Source organism: Corythoichthys intestinalis, chromosome 2 (genome assembly GCF_030265065.1).
Source record: "Corythoichthys intestinalis isolate RoL2023-P3 chromosome 2, ASM3026506v1, whole genome shotgun sequence".
In the NCBI taxonomy this organism is placed as follows: domain Eukaryota; kingdom Metazoa; phylum Chordata; class Actinopteri; order Syngnathiformes; family Syngnathidae; genus Corythoichthys; species Corythoichthys intestinalis.
Genome location: NC_080396.1, coordinates 68922158 through 68948119, shown reverse-complemented (window position 1 = coordinate 68948119; position 25962 = coordinate 68922158). Strand labels below are relative to the sequence as shown.

At 38.6% G+C, this 25962-nt stretch overlaps 1 protein-coding gene across 4 annotated transcripts in view; it reads left to right on the top strand.

Annotated features, from left to right (window-relative positions):
* Window positions 1-25962, top strand: part of scube3 (signal peptide, CUB domain, EGF-like 3) — a 262184-nt gene that overhangs the window by 120343 nt on the left and 115879 nt on the right. For all 4 annotated transcript variants that reach the window (XM_057817169.1, XM_057817160.1, XM_057817150.1 and 1 more), the window contains exon 4: window positions 21842-21976. In XM_057817169.1, coding sequence (XP_057673152.1) covers window positions 21842-21976 — 135 coding nt within the window. The remainder of the gene's footprint in view (window positions 1-21841; window positions 21977-25962) is intronic.

The window sequence follows — 25962 nt, the reverse complement described above, 5'->3', positions numbered from 1 at the left end:
ATAATGATATAAAACGTTTTTAAAAAATGTATCGTAATAGCCCTGAATGAGGGCAAAGAAGGCGAGAAGTCGTTGATGCCGTTCTCCACTTTATTGTGGCGACAATAAGAAAACAATAAACAGCATATAAGTGCCAAAATAAAACAATGCAAATTGACTGCACAATAATCATCAACACAAAAACGAATATCACAGTACATAAACACATAGGTCGGGGCGGGCGCGGCTGCACGAGCACAACCTGGAAGTACGCCGTACACGCGAGCGGTCAATTTGTCCACAAAACGTTGCGGCAGCTAAGCACTTTACACTCAATCGGACTTACAACACATCCCAAAGATGCTAAACAAACGTGTCACCTCACGGCATAAATGTGAAACACAAAACAAAACTGATGTAAAAAATGGTCGCCGACTTTGCAAGGACAAGCGAAAGCGATGAGTAACCGCCGTTGCAACGGCAAAGCTATGAAATGGCCGCGCATGTATCCTCTGGAATGAAGGAAAAACAGTCGAAGATTAATTTGTTTGGTTACGATGGTCTCTAGCATGTGTGGCAGCGACCAGGTGAGGAGTACAAAGATAAGTGTGTCATGCCTACAGTCAAGCATGGTGGTGGGAATGACCCCCCCCCCCCACCTTAATGTTGACTCAACCTCTGTTCTGTGTCCTTGTGTTTACCACATTGAGCATGGAGAAAAGAAAGAAGACCAAAGAACTGTCTGAGGACTTGAGAAGCTAAATTGTGAGTAGACATGGGCAATCTCAAGGCTACAAGTCCATCTCCAAAGACCTGAATGTTCCTGTGTCTACCGTGCGCAGTGTCATCAATAAGTGTAAAGCCCATGGCAACCTCCCAAGATTTGGACAGAAAAGAAAAATTGGCGAGAGATTTCAACGAAAGATTGTGTGGATGGTGGATAAAGAACCTCAACTTATATCCAAACATGTTCAAGCTGTCCTGCAGTCTGAGGGTACAGCAGTGTCAAACCGTACTATCGTCTGGCGTATGAATGAAAAGGGACTCTATGGAAGGATACCGAGGAAGACCCCACTTCTGAACCAGAGACCTAAAAAAAAAGCTAGGCTGGAGTTTGCTAAAACTTACCGAAGTAAGCCATAAACATTTTTGGAAGAATGTTCTCTTGTCAGTTGAGACAAAAGTAGAGCTTTTAGGGCAAAGGCATCAACATAGAGTTTACAGGAAAAAAAACGAGACCTTCAAAGAAAAGAACACGGTCCCCACAGTCAAACATAACAGAGGTTCCCTGATGTTTTGGGGTTGCTTTGCTGCCAATGGCACTGGATTGCTTGACCGTGTGCATGGCATTATGAAGTATAAATTTTGCAGCATAATGTAGGGCCCAGTGTGAGAAAGCATGCTGTCCCTCAGAGGTCATGGGTCTTCCTGCCGGACAATGACCCAAAACACACTTCAAAAAGCACTAGAAAATGGCTTGAGAGACAGCACTGGAGACTTATAAAGTGGCCAGCAATGAGTGCAGACCTGAATCCAATAGTATGTATTAGTATTAGTATGCATTATCATCACCAAGTTGGTGTTGTCCTTGTAGATGCTACAATATAATATACCAAATATAGTCACTTGCCCTATACGTTTCTTGAATCCATGAACCTTGTGCTATGTTTTATAATCAAAACAACTAGAGCAAGCACGATATTCAGAGCCTTACCTGCATATTGACTAATGTATCTATATACTGTATATTAGTGGTGTGACGATACACACAAGTGTGGGTTCAGTACAACAGGAAAAACAAAAAGGCTTTTTTTTCTCACAGCATTTGAAAGTTAAAGTTTGTGTACCATTACACTCTTATATAGGTGAAATCTAGAAAAAAAAAGTAAAAAGTGTGACCTATGTGATTTTTTTTGGGTGGAATGAAAAAAAATCAATTCAATTCAGACTGTTAATATGAACATATTTGATGTGAAAAATATTATGGAATGTTGATGTGAAAGATGTTATAGAATGTAACACATAATAACTTGTAAAGCATGAAAAATAATGTCACTTTGATGAGTAACTAATTACTCTTACAATGAGGTAGGTAACTGAGTTACTAACTCAATTACTTTTTGGGAGACGTAATATGTAACTCTAACTAATTTCTTTTTTTAAAGCAAGATTAACAACACTCGCTGCGGATACCCTGATTAGCCTATTGCATAACACTTATGATTGTGATAAGGCATACATGAGAAAATGACAAAATTATTTTGATTCAAAATTGTAACTTTTCAATGATGTGCAAAAATAACAGCCCCCAATGTCCATCTCCTATTTTTTATTTCCTCACATCTAAATGAAAAGCCTTAATTGTAACTACTCTAGAACATAATTTAAGAACATAGGAGGTACATTAGAATTGAAAATAATGTAAACATTAACTTAAAAAAAGAAAGACATAAATAAGTAACCATAGACTTCATGATGATATTGACGGGACACAGGGCGCTGGGCCGATTAATAGGGGGCCTGCATTGTTGGCGCAGCCATCAAAGCTGACTGAGTGGGATCACAGACAAAGAGCTTTTTTTTTGTTGAAAATTCTTGTGAATAAATGCTTAAATCCAACAATTCTGTATACTGTAGATATGGACGTAAAACAGTGTAGATTCTTGGTTAAAAGCAGAAAAAAACGTGCAGTTAGTATTTATTTTACGTAAATATGTTGAAATACGGTGCTAGTCTGTTAGTCAATGTGGCGGCCCCCATATATAAACAGAGCTTATCCGGTAAAAAATCTTTTGAATAAATGCTTATATCCCTGAATTCAAAATAAATATGGACGTAAAACAGTCTTGATTCTTGGTTAAAAGCAAACCAAAACTGTGCAGTTAGCATTTATTTTACGTATATATGTCAAAGTACGATGCTATTCTGTTAGTCAATGTGACGGCGGCCATATGTGAACAGAGCTTTTCTGGTGAAAATCTTGTGAATGAATGCTTAAATCCTTGAATTTTTTAAATAGATATTGGCATAAAACAGTCTCGGTTCTGGGTTCAAAACAAAACAAGAAAACGTGCAGTTAGCATTTATTTTACGTAAATATGTCGACGAATGACATTAGTCCGTAGCGGTTAATTTCTCCTATTGAATTTTTTCACAACATTTCAAAATGTATGCATGGTACAAAAAATATAATAATTACCTTGAATCCTCCAACAAAACACTCTTGAGACAATCCTTCCTGTTTGTATGTGGTACAGCTTTTGTACCTTTTCAACCCAAATCCGGCGTTGGACCGCTGCATATGTTGACTAACTGCGACCGACTGCGAATAACTGAAGCGGACTGTAGGACGACCCCTACTTGAAGGTGTTGCATAGTGTCTGACGGAGGTGACCCATCAATACAATTATGAAGTCTATGAAGTAACATAAAATAAGGTTTAGGGTTTCCATTGAAATGGAATATGCTATGAACATAACACAAACATTCTTTATAAAATGATAAATAAGTAACCCAAGATAAATGAACAAAAATAAGTTTAAATGTTCACATTAACATGGTAAATGTTCTGAACCTCCCCATCAAAGAAAAAAAATAAAATAAGCCTCTTCAACTCTTTCCTTTCTCTCAAAAATGTGATCAATTTTCCATTGCATTGTCCTTTTTTATCGCATTATTTCAACCAGTAGTTTGTTACCTCTCTGGATTATTATTATTTTTATTATTGTTGCAGAGAACACATGTGCATTTGAACCAATCCAAGCTAACAATACATGTTGATCAGACGTCAGTCTGTCAGCCAATTGAACGGACAACTGAGGCCGGGGTGGTTTGCTGCGCGCATGTCAACGCGACTCGCCAGATAAACTGAGACGGTGCTGTTGGACAGAACTCCATGGAATAAATAAATAAGAAATATTGGTGGAAATGGATTGCGGTACACAAGTTGTTGAGGTGGTTGCAGCTCAACGTTGCATTCGTAGGAAGAATTGTCAGAGAATAAGTTGTCTTTTAGCCAAAACTCGGGGTGTTTAATTTCCAATGACATGCAGATACATCCTCTCTCATTGCTGTCTTCACAGGCATTCCCACAAATCAAAGTAATAAAAGTCAAACACAAAGAAGTAATAAAAGTAGCACTTTAGACAATTAAGTCCCATCCTGCCATCTTGTGGCGAAAAGATAATATGTCAATAATAACAAGCAATAGGAACATTATTTCGACATCACCTGAGGACACATTTATGAATACAAAACATTTTTCCCACCATTTCTGTCAACACAAGTACTTTATTAGACTTGTCATAACACTTGTGCATGTAAATCTTACGTTAGTAGATTGATTTCTTCTTGGAGATGCGTGCGTGCTTGCCTGGCAGGTTATTTAATAAAGATGCACTGATACCGATACCAGTATCGGCAGGGAGGGAGTGATCTGGCCTGAAATTGTGGTATCTGTATCAGCGAGTACCAACAAAGAGGGCGCCGATACAATTTACTGGCATCGCTTGAACGCAGCTGTACTGTCCTCACCAAGACGCTACAGCTCAGTCCTGGCTAGACAGCGAGCTAAACTCCCAAATGACGATGCAGGACATCGGTATGATTTTTTTACTTTATTTTGCCTTTGATCCTAACGTCATCACTTGAAAAATGAAACTAAAAATGGAAATGAAACAATCAACTTTGTCCTCAGTAAAAAAACATGTTTGCAACAACACAAATCTGCGATGATTAGAGGCTAATACAGTTATGACATTCACAAACGGTTAGCATGCTTTGCTAGTGTCCGCACATCATCCAAACAACTAAAAAACTGGCTTTAAGTGTCCGATCGCGAGTGAAAACACAGAACAATACAAATAACTATACAAACAGGTGTTGCCTCTGTAGATACTATCCGAGCAAGCTAGTGTGAGAGGAAAACAGCTGCTAGCCTACGTGCATTTTTGATGCTTGTAAAATATCTACAGAGGCGTTGTTACTGTCATAGTCTCAGGCTCGAAACACGGTACCAGATCATTCCAGCCCCGAATTGTTTATCGGTACGGTATCATAATACAGTCATTCTAAGACAAGATGTTCCTCAAAAAACAATTTATCCATGATTTACCATTTTGTGATTTAAAAGGACAGATTTATTCGGAGATTTTATTTATTGACAGTTGAAGCAGACCATCACAAGAATTTTTCACTTTACAGAATTTTTTGTGTTCTGCTTCAAGTATTTATTATTTATTCAAGTATGTTTTGTTTAACTCCTTCCCAAAAATGTAATGATTTTGGTTGCTTATTTTCTTCATTTTAACAGTCTGCTATTAAATTCAGAATATCATGCAAGCTTGTCGTCCACATATAATGTTTGCTCGCTAAAGCCATTGACATTTGGCCTACAATATCTCAAAATAAGCACATCAGTTAAAGACAAACTTCAAGTACCACTGTTGCTATGGAGATGGGCATCCTATTCAAGCCATCAAATAAATGGGAAAAAAATTGTCCGTCACCTTTAACCCCTTCTATGATGGGATAAAGGCAACAATGATCCAAATGCCACTATGACATCATATCTAGCGTCCAGGAAAGCACAGGCACTGCTCGGGCCCATGCGCTGCAATGACTAAACACAACTCTTGCGCACTTCACGGATGCACAGGAAACTACCTTGCCTCTCTCCTGAAGCATTTGTTCTGATGTGGTTTGGAAAAAAAGTCTCCACAATTTATTAGAGAGGAGGGGTTGTCATTAGTCGAGGGACAGATTTGAGATTGGTGCATTAGCTGGCGCCTGAGGATTATATCAACACCCGTGCAAACTTTCTCTTTACTTGGTGTTGTTCACTCCCATCCACCATGAAATGAACAATTCCAGCTGAGCCAATCAGCAGAAGTGTTTTTAGATGAAACTGAAGCCCAAGACTGGGCTAAGCGATGTAAAGATCAAATGCAGTAGCCTGGTAATCATCAGATGTCAGTAGGAGGGCTTCTAGTCTCCACGGTATTGATAGATATATAGTGCTGGCAACAAGTATTCGCACACCTGCAATTCTGTCGGATAATGCTCAATTTCCCCCGCAAAATGATTGCAATTACAAATGCTTTGGTAGTAATCTCTTAATTTATTTTGCTTGCAATGAAAAAATACAAAAGAGAATGGGGTAAAAAATTAAATCATTATCATTTTACATAAAATTCCAAAAATGGGCCGTACAAAAGTATTGGCACCCTTTGAAAAATCATGTGATGTTTCTCTAATTTGTGTAATTAAAAGCACCTGTTACTTACCTGTGGCACATAACAGGTGGTGGCAATCACTAAATCACACTTGCAGCCTGTTAAAATGGATTAAAGTTGACTCAACCTCTTTCCTGTGTCCTTGTGTGTACAACATTGACATGGAGAAAAGAAAGAAGACCAAAGAACTGTCTGAGGACTTGAGAAGCAAAATTGTGAGGAAGCATGGGCAATCTCAATGCTACAAGTCCATCTCCAAAGGCCTGAAAGTTCTTGTGTCTACCGTGCGCAGTGTTATCAATAAGTGGCATAGTACGGTGGCTAACCTCCCTAGATGTGGACAGAAAAGAAAAATTGCCGAGAGATTTCAATGAAAAGATTGTGCGGATGGTGGATAAAGAACCTGGACTAACATCAGTCATCAGTAACACTGCAGTCCGAGGGTACAACAGTGTCAACCCATACTATCCGTCGACGTCTGAATGAAAAGGGACTCTATGGTAGGATACTCAGGAAGACCCCACTTCTGACCCCGAGACATAAAAAAGCCAGGTTAGAGTTTGCCAAATCCAAAAAACGTTTTGGAAGCATGTTCTCTGGTCAGATGAGACAAAAGTAGAGCTTTTTGGGAAAAAGAGATAAGAGTTTACATGAAAAAACACTGGAGACTTCTAGAGTGGCCAGCAATGAGTCCAGACCTGATAGACCATAGAACACCTGTGAAGAGATCTGAAAATGGCAGTTTAGAGAAGGCACCCTTCAAATCTCAAAGACCTTGAGCAGTTGGCCAAAGAAGAGTGGTCTAAAATTCCAGCAGAGCATTGTATGAAACTCACTGATGGATACCGAAGCGGTTGTTCGCAGTTATTCTGTCTCAAGGTTGTGCCACTGCTACCAAATATTAGGCTGAGGGTGCCATTACTTTTGTCCGGCCCATTTTTGGAGTTTTGTGTAAAATGATAATGATTTAATTTTTTCTCCATTCTCTTTTGTTTTTTTCATTGCAAACAAAATAAATGAGGCTACTACAACCAAAGCATTTGTAATTACAATCATTTTCTGGGAGAAATTGAGCATTATCTGACAGAATTGCAGGGGGGCCAATACTTTTGGCCAGCACTGTAGACTGTCTTTCTTGAATGCTAACAGGTTTGTCTTGAGATTTTAGAGAAATACTCTTTCTTTATAGTAGCCCATTCCTTATGGGTATTACAACTTCCTTCATGATTTTATAAAAGGATGTGAAATTAGTGTTGAATATTATTATATCGACACTATTGCGATCAGAGGTTGCTAGTAACTTCATTACATTTACTTGAGTGTCTTTTTGAGAAAAATGACATGATAAATGAGAAAAAGGCTAGTTATACACACCACACTTTTTACTTTTACTTCAGGAAATTTGTGAAGAAACGATACTCCTACTCTGCTACTTTAAGCTACGCTAGAGCCGTTTCATTTTCCCTGATTATTCTAGGTATTCAATTTTACTTTTTTTGGCCAAGGATTCCAACAGTGGCGCTACCAGTTTATCCAATAAAATGTCAAAACAGTAGCTACGACTTCATTATACCAATCAGTTGTTACAATACAGTCGCATGACCACACACAAGCTTGCAATAGGAAGTCCTATGATCATGCCGGTCTGTTTAGTCATGTGGCGTCTTTATAGTGCCAGAAAAAAAAAAAAAAGTCATAATAGCCTCCCGGGGCAGCGCATTACAACGATTGAGTCCATGACAAAAATGAGTTTAGAACCCTTGATCTAGTGACAAACTAATTTAATTCAAAGTAGAGGTATGGAAAGAAAAGTTCTGGTGCCACAGGCATCTATCATTTGCTCAGGCATAGTGGATCTCCATTCTACAAGTGCTTATATCTGATGGATGCACTCTGAGATCAGATTGGAAAAAAAAAAAAAACTAAGTAAGTGAGCCATCACATTTAATATTTTGTGCCCCCCCTCCCTTTGGCAGCAATAACTTCAACAAGACACTTCCTGTAGCTGCAGATCAATCCGGCACATTGATCAGGACTAATCATGGCCCTTTCTTGTCTACAAAACTGCTGTAGTTGAGTCAGATTCCTTGGATGTCTGGCATGAATCCCTGTCTTTTGGTCATGTCACAGCATCTCAATGGAGTTCAAGTCTGGACTTTGACTTGGCTACTCCATAACGTGTATTTTTTTTTTTTCTTCTGAAGCCATTCTGAAGTTGATTTACTTCTGTGTTTTGGATCATTGTCTTGTTTCAGCATCCATCCTCTTTTTAGCTTCAATTGTCTGACAGACGACCTCAGGTTTTCCTTCAAAACATCCTGATAAAGTTTTTAATTCATTCTTCTGTTAATGATTGCAAGTTGTCCAGGCCCTGAGGCAGCGAAACAGCGAAAGGGGACACCAGGTGACAAGTGAGAGTCACTAGTGAGAGACTAGTCAACTAGATATTAAAATTAGTAAATAGAAATAAAGTAAGGCAAGTGATAGGTAGAGTGAGAAAAAGGAGATAGGACTCAGTGGCTGTACTTCCCCCAGCATTATAGCTTCTAGTGCAGCTTAGACTGAACAATGAGTCTAGTCTGATTTCAACTAGCCTGACCATAAGCCTTGTCGAATAGGAACATTTTTAATCTAATCTTAAATGTACAGACTGTCTCGGCTTCTTTAATACTAGCTGGAAGCTGATTCCATTAAACAGGAGTTTGGTAGCTAAAGCTCCTACTGTACTTTTAGAAACCCTGGGAACTACCAGTAGACCTGCATTCTGAGAAGGGAGTGTTCTGTTGGGGCAGTATGGAACCAGAGCATCGGTGAGATAAGATGGCCCCAAACCATTAATGGTCTTAAATGTAAGAAGGAGGATTTTAAATGTAACTCTAAACTCGACTGGAAGCCAGTGAAGGGCCTGGAGCACAGGGGTGATGTGCTCTCTTCTATTAGTTCCTGTTAAAGTCTTTGGTTTCATCAGTCCACAAAATATTTTGCCAAAACTTCTGTGGAGTGTCCAAGTGCCTTTTTGTGAACATTAAACGAGCAACAATGTTTGTTTTCTTAGCCAGCAGTGGCTTCCTCCGTGGATTCCTCCATTGTGTGCACAGAGATATTGGACTGTGCCAGTGATATCTGTAAGTCTTTAGCAAACACTGTAGGGTTCTTTTTTGCCTCTCTGAGTAGTCTGTGCTGAACTCTTGGCATCATCTTTGGTGGACGGCCACTCCTGGGGAGAGGAGCAACAGTGCCAAACTCTCTCCATTTGTAGACAACTTCTCTGACTGTCGAGTGATGAACATCCAGACTTTTAGAGATGGTTTTGTATCCTTTCCCAACTTCATGGAAATTAACAATCCTTTATCGCATGTCTTCAGACAGCTCTTTTGACCGAGCTATGATGCGTATCAGACAAGTCTTCTCATCAAGACAATTCTTACCACATGTGTGCTTTATAGTTGGCATGGCAGCTTTAAAAACCAAATGTGAAGTAAGGTTGGCCAACCATGTTATTGAATGATATCAATGGCTAAACAATTATAAGCATATTTTCGTTTTTTTTTTTTAACGCGACCATTCCAGATTCTTTGTTTAACCCATAGCAACGCCCTTGACAACGAAAATGCTTTTCTTCGACAATCTTCGGAAATCTTCGGAAATGACGTCACACCGAGAACTGCGAGGGAAGTCCGCCATACACACAGTATTGTTGCATTGCTGCTCGGTAAGATGCCACGGTGGTGTGTGGCGATGTATTGTTCTCAATCTAAAGAAAAGTTGTATGAGTGGCTGAAGGATAGCAGGGCACATAAATGGACCTCTTTTGTTCACACTAAGCGAATGAATTTCACGCCATCATCGAGTCGTGTTCTCTGCTACAAAGACATCGAAGATGCCTGCTTCCTCAACCGGTCTGCTTATGATCAAGGATTTGCAAAAAAGTAAGTGTGATTTTTGGATAGATGAATGATGACTTTGTCAAAGCAGAGCTGCCAACTGTTGTGGAACAGTGTTTAATTTGTAAATCATAAGGTGCTGGAACGAAAAGTACATATGACAGCGCAGGGATGACGGCACGTGGACAGGTCCCGGAACATATTGTAATAGCCCAAATAGGGAAATAGAAAGGAGAGGAGTGAGTGATGGTTTCCTTCACTTTATTGTGGCAACAGTTAAATAACAATAACAAAAATAACAGCGGACTGCTGCAACATGCGACCGCCAACTTCGCTCTCACGCCGTACTCTTCTCCTCACCTCCCGCTACGTCACCACTCTGTTGTCCGATGGCCCCTTCACAGGCCCACACACAGTTACGGATATTACATTATGCAGAAAATGGTGCTGAAAACAAAACGCAAATGCCCACTTGCCATGCTGTGGGACATCCCTTTTTTTCTTTCTTTTCTATGTGCTTTTCTGACTCGTTTTGAACCATCTTCCTTCTTTTTGAAAAAAGAGCAAGTCTTTTTTTGCATGTTGAAATACCGTTCGATCCTGGCTGCTTGCTCCCAAGATGCCGCAAATTTCAAGTAGTTTTTTTTTTTTTTTTTTTAAATGTCAGGAGTGTGATTTGTGGTCCAGCTTCTCAGTGCACCAACAAATCTCCGACTCTTTCATATGACGTTAATTTTCATAAACTACATGCAATTCTTGGGATTTGTTGTGTAAATGAATTTATACATATTATTATTTTATTTTATACTGTAATGTCCTAACTGCGTGTAATATTCTGATATAATGTTTTTCGAGGCACCCCGAAGTGCACGCAACGTTACTCTTGTTTTGGTCAAGTGACGCGGGAGTGTGATAGAGAAGAACAGGCTCTATCTATCGCTCCGCACAGCCTGCCGGGAGCCCCAAGCTGTGTTCGTACTGTTAGCTCCATGTGTTAATAAAGAAACAAAGTTGTCAGCACATCGTGTGTTCGATACCTTTGTCAACAAAAAGCTCATAACAAGACACTTTGCACGATCCGTTTAAGAGATGCTGGGACTGGAGAGCTGTGAGTTGTAGGAGGCGAGGGGGAGATGAGCGAGACGCAAAACTTCGCGGTCGAATGTGGCGGCAGTCCACTATTATTTTTTTTTCTTATTGTTGCCACAATAACATGGAGAAAGCCATCAACAAATCATCTCCTTCTTTCCCCCCAACCTTTTTATATTATTATTTTATATGCACGAGAGCTGCCGGATCTGCCTAAATGAACATGAAGTCTGATTATTACGGTATTTTTTTAAACAATGTCATCAGATAGACAAAAACATAAAATTATGTACAAATGCCTGCATCTTCAAATCATGAAAATAATAACAGCCTATATCTTACCAATCTTTTAATCTCGATGGGTCTTGTCTCCATTCCATGTCAGGTAGTCTAGGCACATTGTTTGCATCCTGATTAGCGTCTGGCTAATACATGTTAGGTCCAACATAAAATTCCAACCTCTTCTTCTTCCTCCAACTCTTCAAATACTTGGATCTCCTCCCTTGCGCTCGATTTATCGAAAGCAAACCTGCAACCACTAGGCCCTTTGTGGAATCGGTTTGACACCTGTGATCTATCGCTTATATCGCTGTTTGAATCATTGTTTGAAGGGCTTTGTATGGTGGCCGTATGGAGCGCTGCCATCACTGTTCTCGGTGTGACGTATCACTTCCGGGTTCGTCCCCTTTCAGGCTCGAACTTCAGAAACGCGATTATTTTGTCAAATATACAACATATAAATTATTTTTTCATGCTTTATTTGTTGGACAATGTTTAATTACTTTAATTGTGACCCGATTTGGCATGTTATGAAATTACTTCACATTTGGTCTTTAAACCACTCATCAGTGATTGGGCCCACACCTGACTTAAATTGTTTGGTAAAAATTGCTTTCAATGGCTCTTTAAGTCTCCTTAGGCAGAGGGTTCACATACATATTTTCCCCCTTCTGTCCTTTTTTCTTGCATGCTATCCTCATTAAAATATGAAAACCTATAAATATTTGGGTGGTTTTAGTTAAAGCAGATGCTGTTTTTTTATCTGTGTGATTTTGACAAAGATCAGATCACATTTGATTGTGATTTTATGTGAGAAATTCCAAAAGGTTCAGATACTTTTTCATACCCCTGTACAACATTATAAAGGTAGTGTATAAAAGAAAGAGACTGTCATAAAAGCAATTTCATAACATCATTTTGTGGTTGAAATAATGTTTAGTATTTAGCACAGGTACTTTATGTATGAATAATTGAGTGAATAGGTCAGAGTCGACTCCAACATTTAGTTTAGGTGAGCCTACAGTTGTAAGTCCTGATGTGCGTTTGTACTGGGCTGCCTGTCCCAGTGCTGTGGGTGCTTAGTCAAGTGGCTGAGGAAATCTTCTGTGTCACTGAACTTAAAAAGGGACATTGAAAAAAGGGGAAACCCTGCTGTAAAGAAGAAATTGTATCTTTATGCCACTTTTTTGAACCAATGTCCAACAAAAATGCAGCCTGTTCACAAACCAACCGGGCAATTGGCCCCTGCAGCTCTACGAAGTCTTACCCCCGCCCCTCAGCTTTCCTGTTATGCACATGGGTCTGATTTGCTGCCTTATTAGAGGGTGTTTGCCTCCTCTAAATGAAATACCCAAAGAGGCCAGTGTCCGTCCAATCACCTCCTTGTCTCTAGTCTGTCTAGACCACAGAGACAGTTCTGTCTGCGCCATACAGCAGCCAAGCAACGGGATGCATACGTAGACAGCCCAGATGACAGACAGCATTTGTTTTTCACTCACACTGTAAAATCAGTCAGCGATAACTGTCACTGACATCACTCAACCTCGAGAAAATAAAAGCCAATGACAGATTCAGGATTTTCAGTAAGGCAACCGCCATGTTTACATGGCTCTAAATCTCTGCACAAGGCCAAATGTTATATATACAGTCAAGGCTATCTGAGAAACCAGCGGACATGGCCTCCGCAAACACAACCAATCTCTTAATCTCACCATGTTTGAACCTTCATTTTCCCTCTGTATCCTCAACTCAAGCAGGGATAAATCGACGACGTGTCTCATTTTTCAGGATTAGGGTCGCCCTTTTAACTTGATTAAGATATTTTTTTCAGTTCTCAAGAGAATTTTTAAAAAATGTTTTAAGACCAAATAACATGAGCACTTCTCAGAGCCGTGCCAAAAACCCTTTCCGCTTGGAAATATTTGCTTTGGAGGCTAGCCTTGCCCAGCACACAACACAGGCAATTTTGGGAGCTATTTTAAACAGGAGAGATCTACTGGCAGGCAACGCCTCATTTGAAGGGATGAAGGAATCAGGAAATGAAACCTTCATTGATGCACTGAGAGTATGGAAAGAGAATTCCCGCCGGCATTCAGAGGGTGTTTGCATATCTCACAGGCACGTTGTGCATTTATTAGGGACATTCGGGTTTGTGCAAGCATTAGAACTTTTCCGTTTGTTGTTGCCGACTTCATGAGGTCAACAGCAAGGCACTCTATTAGAAAACGTCCTATTAGTCATGCTAACTTAAGATTTTAAGTAGAGATAACTCAAATTCATAAGTTCTCTTAAGTGACTTGTTACTTTGTTACTCTTTTTTTTTTTAAATTGATATTGTAAACTTGATCAAACGAGTTGAATTAACTTGCAAAATCAAGTCTGTTGGGCATACTTAAATTTCTGATTAAACCCGAACTACGTCAGGGATAGACAATAAGGGAGAGGGCCAGTGGCTTTTGAAGTTCACTGGCCCCACTATCAAAACTACTGGCCCAGGTCAACGCGTCAGTTATTGGATCCCAATAATCACGTCAAAAAACAATTTGCTTGAGTAACATTTAGTTTTCAAGGTAGATATACTGAAAAGTGCAGCAAAATGTTGCAAAAACATGAATCTAGTGCAAATAATCCTATTCCAATTCCATAATAACATCCATAATCAGGGTATCCGCAGGGTCTTAAAAAGTCTAAAGAAGTCTTAAATCTAATCATTTGAATTTTAGGCCTTATAATGTCTAAAATGCTCCTAAAATCTCATAATAAGTCTTAAATGCGACCCAGAAAGGTCTTAAAACTCTATTGACCTTACTTTTATTTTGCTTTTATTTAGTCTCGCTGTTGAATGTTTGGATTCCGGGGACACTATAAAGTGACTACAAAGTGGAATTACCTGCACTGCCCGGAATGAACACCACCAGCTATTGCTGTGCACGCGCATTTGTGTGTTGACAGCTTAGTGTGCATCGCAGCGGAGAAAACTTTAAACAGAACCAAATTACTTTACTTTCTTCCATGTGGCCAGTGGCCATTGGCTGTAGATTACAAGATTACAAGTTTGTAAGTCTTGATTCACAACAGAGAAATTCCTGGTGTTTTCAGTTAAGTATTTTGTAATGCGATGTGAAAGAGCTGTGAATAAACTCATATACTTTGCAAGTTTTATACGAGTATACTTTTTTCTGGTATGCATGTGAAATGGGTCTTGAATTGTATGCATCATGATCTTAAAAAAGTATTAAAAAGTCTTGGCTTGTTGAAACCTGCAGAGACCCTCATAGACATTCCAGAATCACTCCAGTATACATGAATAAAAACAAATCGACACCACTTACACATATTTTAATGTTTTCGGGAAACAAACACACACAAAAAAAACATTTTTCTTAGGAGCTGTAGGGGAAAGCGGACCAGCGGGAGAACCTTGTGCCTGGGCGAAGCTTTCCTGTCTTCCCCTTTGGAAGTCTTCCCTGGCTTGGTTGTCGTGGCAACAATTTAGAATTCAAAGATGTCACAATAATACTAATTTAACAAACAAAAAACGTCTGTTTTGTCTTTAGTGTTTTTTTGGGGGGGATGATGGAACACTGCTCCGACGTCTGTTTTCTCTGTTACTGAGCATAGCTAAACCAACCACTGGGCAGGCTCTTTGGAAGCACATCACAGGCAGGCAGCACAGTATCGTAGTGCTCTGTATAAAGTGTCAGTCAATTTCAATACACACTAATTGGTCCTGTGAAAAATAATGAAAACTGGACATTTTCATTCATTTTTAAAACCCCGCTTGAAGGCCCAGACAGGATGTAAAAAGTGGGCATGTCGGGGCAAAAGATGACGTTTCGTCACCCTTTTTTTTACAGTGTAGGTCAGGGGTGTCCAACTTAAATTCACAGTGGGCCATGATTTCAAACTGAACAAAGCCGCGGGCCAACGTTGAACAAATGAACCCATTGAATATGTTTTGATTTAACAATGAATATTGAACAAGCAAGGTTTATATAACTTAAAGGTACAGGCGTGCAAAATCAAGTTGCTAATAATACCACTAATAATAACAATAGGAGTAATCATGATAATAATAATTAAAAAAAAAAAAAAAAAAACATATCAATGGCATATTAAATAAAATCTAAATAAAAATTGAATGCCTCCTTTCTGTTTGCACCCTTCTGAGATAAATGTCAAAATTAGCTTCTCACACAGGCTAATAAATTTGAAAATAAAAAAACAAATATGAATAAATCAACCATTGAGGCCTTGGAGTAGCGACTTTGCGATTTTGCGACACACTGATCTACTCTGATGTGCCCAAGTCAGACACCTGGCATCTTTTCTTGGTGGCCAGTTCATTAATGTCGGGGTTCAGGGTTTGAGCTGAGGAAACCTTCATTATCGAACAAAGGTGTTGGTCAGTCAGACGTCTCCTGTAAGACGTCCTCTTCATGGAGGAGAAAAGTTGATCACATAAGTAAGTGCTACCAAATATGGAGAGCAAGTAAGCAACTTCGGTGCGTAGCTGAGGCATTGCTTCAGGGATGAACTGCGGAAACTGTGCGGCCCCGACAGCATCAAACTTTGACTTCAGCGTTGCATTACACTTATATTTTTATTACCTTTTAGTTGTCGTGGTGTTTTGTTTCATAGTGTCGTCTAATATTGTACTCCTTAGTTACTGACACGTTGGCTCCACAAACAAGACAAAAAGGTCTGTCTTCTCCATATGTAAACAGATATTTCGTCCCCAACCTGTCCAAAAAAGTTCTATTTTCTGCCTTTCTTTTCGCCATTTCTTAGTAGGGTAACACAGTGACAGCTGTAGTTTGAGGTCGCAGTGTGATCCGGGGGAGAGGAACGGGGATATGGAGTCCACCGGGGGTTTTTGCCAAAGGAGTGTGAATGCAGACGGATCACTACCTTTTAATACATCCATGACCGCTACCATAGACGCTACTGGCACAGATGAGGGGGCATGTCTGCCTCTGTCGGGTTGTTTTGACGCGCCAAAACAACAGCAGAGCATCGTGGGATTTGTAGTATAAGCGATGAATGTGGCATAACAGCGCTGCCGCCATGTAATACCGGCGGCTCTAATATTAATTTGAAATTGCCTCGCGGGCCAAATATAATTACACATTACAAATTTGGCCCGCGGGCCAAATATAATTACACATTACAAATTTGGCCCGCGGGCCAGAGTTTGACACCTATGGTGTAGGTGATACGTCCCGACTGAAGGCTCTGCTTGGGGCGCAACATAAAACAGCTGATGATCAGTGTAGGTCACAGTGGGAGGGGAATCAATCAGGTGGAGGATCAACTGATAGGCGATGTCTCGAGCAAAAAAAAAAAAAAAAAAAACAAGAATTAAACGGCCAGGCTGTCACAGTAGATGTTTGGCATATGTGTATTTTTTCAGTGAACTGAGCTGAGGTGGGTATAGTAGTCAAACCTTTTACTGAAGTAAGAGTAGTGTTACTTCAAAATTAATATTACTCATGTAAAAGTAAAAGTAGTCATCCAAAAAAATTATTCGAGTACAAGTAGAAAAGTATATACTCAAGTAATGAGACACTGCTTAAAATTTATTTTCTTTTGAAACAATGGTATATTTTTTTTCCTCAACGCAATGTCATCTACATGAACTGTTAATATACTGAACTATAACCTATTATCTGACCATATTAGGACAACAAAAATACAAAAAAACTCATCAAATTCCAAGTTGAAAAATCTACAGAAATGTAACATCACGCATCTCAAGAGCATGAGTGCCCTCTATTAGTGCCAAATAAAAACTGCAAGAACGGGTTGAAATACGCGTTTTCGAGTAACGTTAAAGGCAGCACGCCATATGAAATAGTTTATATTTTAAGGCGCTTTAAAGATGCCACCTGATTGAGCAGGTCGATGTGATCATAGGATTTCCGACTGCCAACTTATGTGTGGTCCGATTGGTATAATGAAGTTATGTGATTATTCTTGTGACGTCTTATTCGTGAAACTGATAGAGCCAACGTGAGCATTTCTAGTTTAGTCTAAACTACTCTCAGAAGTACCGTAATTTCCCGAATATAAGGCGCACCCGTGTATAATGCGCACCCCAAATTTACTTGTAAAATCTAGGGGAAATTATTGTACCCGTTTATAACGCACTCTAATTTTAGCACCAATAAATAGAAGAATACAAGAAAACAGAGCTCGTGTACAGATACAGAAATGTCATTTTACTGAATGATGAAACACAGCACAACTATAGCATATTGGTAGCTCAAATCATTACTTTAAACTGACAATATTTACAATGATGATATATTTATCATAATAATATGATTTGACAACTTCTCCAACTTACCAGAATCTAGGAGAAAACAAAACAAATGTGACTTTTCTTTAAAGGCTACTGTATAACTTGCTCGTTTCATCATGATGAATTAATGTTTCTTCCATGGATTGATACGGTAAAATGAAAGTGAGAACGTAAGTCGGAAATCCGAGGGAACTCATCGTTGTCAACAAGACAGTAACAATAGGAACTATTGTTATTTGGGTTTGATTTTCCCGAGGGACATTTATAGTTGACGGACACACACAGGAAGTCTGTGTCGTTACATTTGTTATGGTCCGAGTTGCAGAGCTGCAATGAACGTTGACTCAAATGAGTTCAATAAACTAAATTCTGTGCTTTATGAAGAGTGAAAAAAGCAGAACTTAACACAGTTGAAATCATTCGGCCGATCAGAGTGAAGTATTACCGAAACAAAATGGTGACGTCATGCACTGTAATGGAAAGCAACGGATCGCCGCATACATTTCTTCAACACAACATGGCCGTGTCAATAAATAAAAAAAAAAAAAATCGGTTCATATATATATATATATATATATATATATATATATATATATATATTTCTGTCTCCATCCATGTACCCGTTTATAATGCGCACCATGATTTTACAAGTTGATTTGGGAAAAAAAAGTGTGCGTTATATTCGGGAAATTACGAATTACGGTATTTTTTTCTCTCAAAGTTACTCAAGTAAATGTAACGCATTACTACCCACCTCTGGAACTAAGTTATTTGTAGTGACTTATCACAGTCAAATCCCAATGGTTGGCATTTCATCAGGTGCTATTTAATGCGCACGGATGTCTGTGCATCTGTCTCTGTATCACTGTGGGGAAGAAAGAAGACAAAGTAAATTTTAATTTGTAACTCTGCCGGGCTGAGAATTCCCTTGAAAGGAAACTTAACCTAGAGGCCTTTTCAGACTGGACAAATAGACGGTAATTTAGTTTCGCATGACGGTTTATTAAAAAAGCAGCCTTGTATACACAGCAGATTATTGATGCATCGAGCAGTGGGGTGGATAAGGTTCCAGTGTGGTCGGTAGTGATAGAGCTCAGGTCTCCTGGGGAAGAGGGAAAATGGAGTGTTACCTCCAGAGCCACGGTGCACTCACGCACAGTTCTTTGGACCAAGAAAAGCAACAGGGGAAAACACACTGCAAGATTTTTGATATTGAGAGACATGTTTTTGTTCCATTTGGGCAGAGCAGCTAGGAGTGTGTGATTTATTATCAGTGGAAGTCTCAATTGTGCTTGTCGCTTTTTCTTGTCCTGTGGGAGAGGCGAGCCTCAGGCGATGCCTTTGAAAAAGCCCTGCTGCTGTGTGCATTTGAGGTGCATTAACTTGGTTGCCTGTCACACTCCTGCAACCACACCACCCTTCAAGTCACCCCCTTGCACCCAGTCACCCTCCTCCTCTACTCCTGCTTCCTCCCTTCTAACTGCATTCCTCTACGATGGGGCTGACAGACACTCGTCATCAGCAGGTACTCTGACCTAGGTGGATCAAGTTTCTCGTATGACGGGTTTGTGCTGCGGGTGCAATTTCATGGGCTGGGCATGCTTCAGTTGGCAGTTTCTGTGCAACAGCAGTGTGTTGTCATGTCAGATACCTATTAGTGAAGTGGTGGCCTCTGCTGAGACTTTAAGACAAGACCTTTTCACATTACAATTAGGCCTGTCATGATCATTACTTTATCGATTCCTTGTTCGATACAGAAAAAACACAGTCACATTCGTGTCCCAGCATTGTTAGAGTCATAGCTTAGAATTTTTTCATGCTTTTGTCATTCAGCACAAGTATTGTTAATAACGGCGTTACAGTATAACGGCGTCTCTAACGGTGTTATTTTTTGCAGTGGCGAGTAATCTAATTAATTACTTTTCCCATCTTTGCTTAAACACTCGGGAGCCTTTTTTTTTTTTTTTTTTACATACAGCTCGTGGTGTCCAGGTGGGTACAATTCATTGAAAGCTATGTACTGTTTTCCTGCTGAGTGTGCATTATCATCACCAAGTCGGCGTTGTCCTTGTAGATGCTACGATATATATATATATATATTTTTTAAATTAAATCACCAAAAATAGTCACTTGCCCTAAACTTTTCTTGAATGACGTATCCATGAACCTTATGCATTGCTTTTTAATCAAAACAACTAGAGCAAATAGAGAAGAAAGGCAAGAGATTCAAAGCCACACCTTCATATTGAGATATACTGTCTATCTATATATAGTAGGAGTGTGATGATACACACAAGTCACAGTTCAGTACGTACCTTGGTACAGGGGTCACGGTTTGGTGTGGGTTCAGTAAAACAGGAAAAACAAAAAGGCTTTTTTTCCTCAAAGCTTTTGAAAGTTAAAGTTTGTATACCGGTACACTGTATAATATATAGTATATAGGTGAAATTAAAAACAAACAACCAAAAAAAACCCCGTTGAATTCATTCAGTTAATATAAACATCTTTGATGTGAACGGTGTTATAGAATGTATAATGTAATAACGTATAGAACATAAAAAGTAACGTCATCTGTTTAGCAGGGTAACTAATTACTCACAATGAGGTAACAATTACTAACGCAACTCCTTTTTAAGAGAAGTAATTTCTAACTGTAACTAATTACTTTTTCAAAGTAAGATTACCAACACTGTTCAGCACTAGCGAACTTCAGGAATGTACTTTTGGATGATAGCCCCAAAATTTGGGATATCATGAATTTTAATGGTTTTGCTCTCCATTAACATTGTTTAAGAAAAAAGTTTCAGACTGCCCCTGCAGAAGTCCCCTAATGATGAATGTATTTTGCTGTGGAAAATACCCATTAAGGCTAAAATTGTGACTTTTAAAAAATATTTAATAGCTAGTAATGCTGGGAGAACAGTAGCCAATTCCTACATTGACTGTTTATCTTCCATGACATTAAACTCCAAACCTACATTTATTTATTTAATGCAAAAACAAAACAAAACAAAACAAAACAAAGAAACACCCTCAACACTTCAGCACAGCAGTTCGTAATGACTATGTATCTAAAACGTGACAAAAGCATTCAAACTTTAATACATACTTAAATACATGAGCCCCTTTCACACACGCCGAAATATCGTGAAAATCGTGGGATTTAAAAAACTAAAAAATTGTATGTGAACGCAATTTACCAGGTCGACTGGCACAGAGATTACGTGGACATTTCATGGGTCGCGTCTTATCATACAATTTCTGTGATAGTCCCAGGACGAGGCTTACGTGAAAGCAAGCGTTAAATTCCCGTGCCACAGCACGATGGCTGATGACGTAAATATCATGGCGGGCCGATAGTCACTTCCGCATTTGTCGCAGTAAGACAAAAAGCGGTAAACAAACATCACAATTATAAACATAGCAAGCTGGAAATAGCTAAATTAAACTGAAAACATAATGAGAAAGCTAAGGAAGAGAGTCCATCATCCATCTTTGGAAATGTGTGGGTTTTTTTTTGTTGTCCATGTTAGGGTCTGCAACTGCGGAAACAATGTTGTACTCTAAAGCAAAAAACAACAGAGGGATGTGTTCATGAGTTTTTTAAATACAAACCCTGTTCTCCAAATAGCTGCAGGTGCCTTGATCCAGTAAGGGTTGGGAAATAAAACATAAACATGCAAAAAAAAAAAAAAAAAAAAAAAAAAAAAAAAAAAAAAAAAAAAAGGGGGTTTTGTGTGAGTTTTGGAAGACCTTATGATCAACTAATCTTAGGACATTTGAATTAATGTTTGTGCTACTTTTCGTTTCGTGCGGAGACATTACCATAAGTGTGTGGTTAACATTTTATACCTTGTACTTACGTTACTTAAGTTAATATTTTCATTTAACTTAGAATTTTTACAATTACTTAGAAAAACACGCATCTGGTTCTTGTTACATTTTTGTTGACTTTATTAATATTGTGGTTTACAAGTAGTTTTCTATAGTCTGTTCTAGAAGTACTCTGCCTAGGTTTTGTTTGACCTCAAATGGTTGTATTAATCATGTTTGGCTCATGTCTCTTTTTGCAGATGTAGACGAGTGTTCAGAAGGGAACGGCGGATGCCAGCAGATCTGTGTCAACATGATGGGCAGCTACGAATGTCGCTGCAGGGAAGGATTCCTCCTGAGTGACAATCAGCATACCTGCATCCAAAGGCCAAAAGGTACATAATGCATATATACATGCGAGTGATGTAAGTAACAATAAAAGGAATTCTGTACATGGAAAATTAATATTTAATCATCATTTTATTGATTCATTCTGTGCAGTATGTCACATGTAAAAGCCATTGTTGACTTAATCTGAGTGGTGAGCACCATAAATGTTTTAATTCAAGCACACTGCACCACATAACATGTTGTCACTTCACATATGCATTCTGTTCACATGAGAAGTCACTTTTGTTTTTTAAATGTGAACGACCACATAAAAATAGCCAATTTAACAACAAATATGTGGACTGGTCTTGGTGCAAGATCAGATTTTAAGCTGTTGGTCTGGTCTTCCTTTTACTTTGGCGCAAAGATCAGTTATTGATTCATCTCTCTGAACTTTTTCAGCTTGTTTTACCTAATTTGCGTTCTTTTTTTCTCTGTTAAATATTATTGAATTTGACCTCAAACATACATTTGTTATATCAATCATAACATTTTTGCTTTGCATTTTTGAAATATTATTTATTAGATTCCAAAGCCCAGTAAGTTAGACCTGAGATTGCAGCAGTGCTCATTGATATCTGACCCAGATAACAAAATGTAACTGGAGAATACATGGGCCAGATGTACTGTAAATTTCGGCCCAACTTCGTAAAACGGATCCGCCCCAGTGTCTTTTTGAACAATGGCCCAAACTCGGTAAGTAGTCACTTGCCGGATCAGCAAACAGTTTTGGGCCAGAACTGATCCAAAGTAGCAAACACGACAATAATATTTGGCCAGGATATGGCACACGTTACCCAATCTGGGCCAAATCTGTACCAAAACCATTTTCAGTATTAAATTTTAATGTGTTTACTGTATATTGCAAATTACATTTATCTATCAAAAGCAATAATAACAACACCTCTTTTTCATGCCATTTATTAATGCTAACATATTAATGCAACATACAACAACATAACAATATAGCATTGTTTTTTCACAAAATATTTTAATTAGAACAAGCAACTCAACATTAAAGATGACCAATTTTTAGACTGTAAACAGCATATTGTATTTGTTAAGGTGCTGGGTAACGGGGGCTCTAATTCACTGACGATGAGAGGGAGTAGTAGATTGTGTCCAAAGAATCCAGTGGGCAGTTTGGTTATAGAACAGGTGAACGGGCAGGCAGGTAGGCGTTTTGCCAGACAAGCAGTACAGGATTAGGGGGAAAAACGCAAAATTGAGTTCACTATCACTATTACAAGATTCTTTGTTAGCTGAAAGTCACATACCTGTAGGTGAGTTGTTGATCTGGCGATGATGTATGGCCAAAGGCCTGTTTAAGTAAGGTGCTGACGATGATCAGCGGCACCTGGTCCCAGGCTCACCCGTCTTTGCAATCAAGGTGACAATTAGGGCAAAACTGTCATAATGCTGATGCCACACATGGCACACTGACGTTAAGCGGGAGTCTGAGCACGTCCGGTCTGCACGGTCTGCCCCGGAACAGTGCATAACCTATCATTTGGACTGTCATAGTGCTGATCCGGGCTGCATCTGGCGCACTGACGTTTAGCGGTTGTGATTGCAATGTAGATTTGGCGAGCTGAGGCCAGATCTGGCATGCAGTCGCCTGCTATTAGGGGATGTTCCAAACTACCCTAGGTTGTAAACTGAGCATTTTGGAAATCTGGTTTATGGGATCAGAACGGCCTGCTGAACTGTCAATGTTTATATTTCATAAACACAGTGTTATTTGAGTGGAGTAAAAAGCTGGATCGTCTGCTTCAAAGCCCCATCCCATGGTGCACCATGTTGTTCTCCCCAAGTTCCTACTAACTTCATAAATCTGCTCACTATTCACATATCACTTTTATATTAATTTGAACTTCATTGCTTCCAGATGAAATTTAGATCAGACGATAGTAATGGTAATGTAAAAATGTAATAAAACCTCCGTCACTCTGGTCTTTCTGTCATTGTTCCATTACTTTAAAAGATGACTTTCCTGCTTATTATTCAACCCCTTCTCAGTCCCAGCTCATCCAAAATGAACATTCGATCAGTAAAATACAAGTGGATCTTATTAACTGATGCCGGGAGCCTTCAAATAGATGTTCCTTATAAGACATGAAGTGCACGTAACCAGAGTACAAGTACGTTTATTAAAAGAGCCTTTGGAAGTCATTATTTTACATGATGTGTGAATGCTCAAAATGGGGTCTGGTTAGGTTTATGTGCAAAGAACACCTGGTTACAGTTAAAAAAATATTGCGGCTTTGACTTAAGTTATTACTTCCTCTGGCTCATGTGAACTTTTCCATCACAGTTACAGTAAGACTTTTCAATAAAGCTGGAAATGTGCTTGAAAAGAGCTAATTATTTCTGGGTGATAAAATTGGTAGTATGAATTAATTACGTTTTTTTTATTTTATTTATTTATTTTTTTTTTTTAATAAAAAATGATTTTAAAAAAATTCAAGTCTTTTTTTTTTTTTTTTCCCCAGAATGAAATCTATTAATCAGTTATTCAGTACATTAGAATAAAAGAGATTTTATTGGTGTGTATAGTTATTACTTTGTATCTAGGCAAAGTTTTGCAATTTATTCATGTTAATTCTGTTCAAAATTAGGGGAGAGAAAAATATTTCAGTTTATCTCAGATGGACGTTTTGTGCTTCATATACAGTACCTTAATTCAAGTGCGTAGGTTTGGTCTCAACATTGGTAGGGATGATTTAACAGCATAACCTGCATGTACACTTTTTGCTGGAGACGTGGCATTAATAAGTCCAAACAGATTGGGTGAACGAGGGTCAGGCTACATGTCTCAAAAATATGAACCTAATTAATTTTAATTCATTAATTTCTCGGTCAAATTGTTTGGGATATAGTCCTCATGAGTTGCTTATCAATTTCACTTTATTTATCCCCTTTATTAGTTCTAGTATCAAACACCATAACTGCTTCAAAAACCTAATGATAGCATATACCTTGAAAGCCTGGTGGAGAGGTATGGAAATTACGCAATCACAATTAGACACGTGTAAATTTTCACCAATCTGGAACAACCCAGACTTTGGAGTTAATAAAAATCCTATTTATTTGAGCACATGGGATGATACAGGAATAAACCAGTCGCAGCATTTGCTTAAACATAAGACATGGCTCCTTTGCTGGGCTGCGGGAGGAGGGATGAGCTCCGCTGTAAGAGCTGTATATATAAGCTGTATATATATATATGTATATATATATACATTCATATGTATTGGTTCAGGTGGTATGGTGTTCAGTTCAAACTTTTGTTTTTAAAAACTACTAAACAGTTTGAAAACTTCCAGAGTAAACGTCTGGATTTCATTAGCCAATTTCAATTGCAATATTTGATCATAACGTAAATTATATTAACATACACAATAAATAAAAAAATGTTAATAATCACTTAACTATGCAGGAATGCTAAATGAATGTTTGTCTTAAGACCACTTAACATTGTCTGTCTAAATAAAGAAAGTAAATGTATTTAACTGAAAAAACTTTTTAGTCACGGAATAACAAAAATAAATAAAATTGGAGCTTTACTTCATGTAAAACCCTCCTGCTTTTCCACAGGCACAGCCAAACTCAACAAAAAATGAAAACTCCTTTGGGCTGCTTTAAGACCACATAAATAAAATAAAAATGAAAATTAGGAAGAAGGGGGTAAACCTCGGTTCACTACATTACTCACAGTTTAATGAACGTTAACAGTAGAAAACACATACAGGAGGACACTTCTCTCTAAGCAGGGTTTCTACTCCAGTTTTGCAGGTTAGCAAATTCACACAGTTTAATTCAGTGGTTAGTGGTACCAAACCACACAAGTTTCACATATGCATTCACGGACTCCTTCGGAATTAAACAAATGAATAAATAAATAAATAAAAATCAAAAACAATATACTGTATCTCAATTAATATCTAAGCAGAGTCCCGTTCAACTTTCTTCTCATTTTGACAGCATGTTT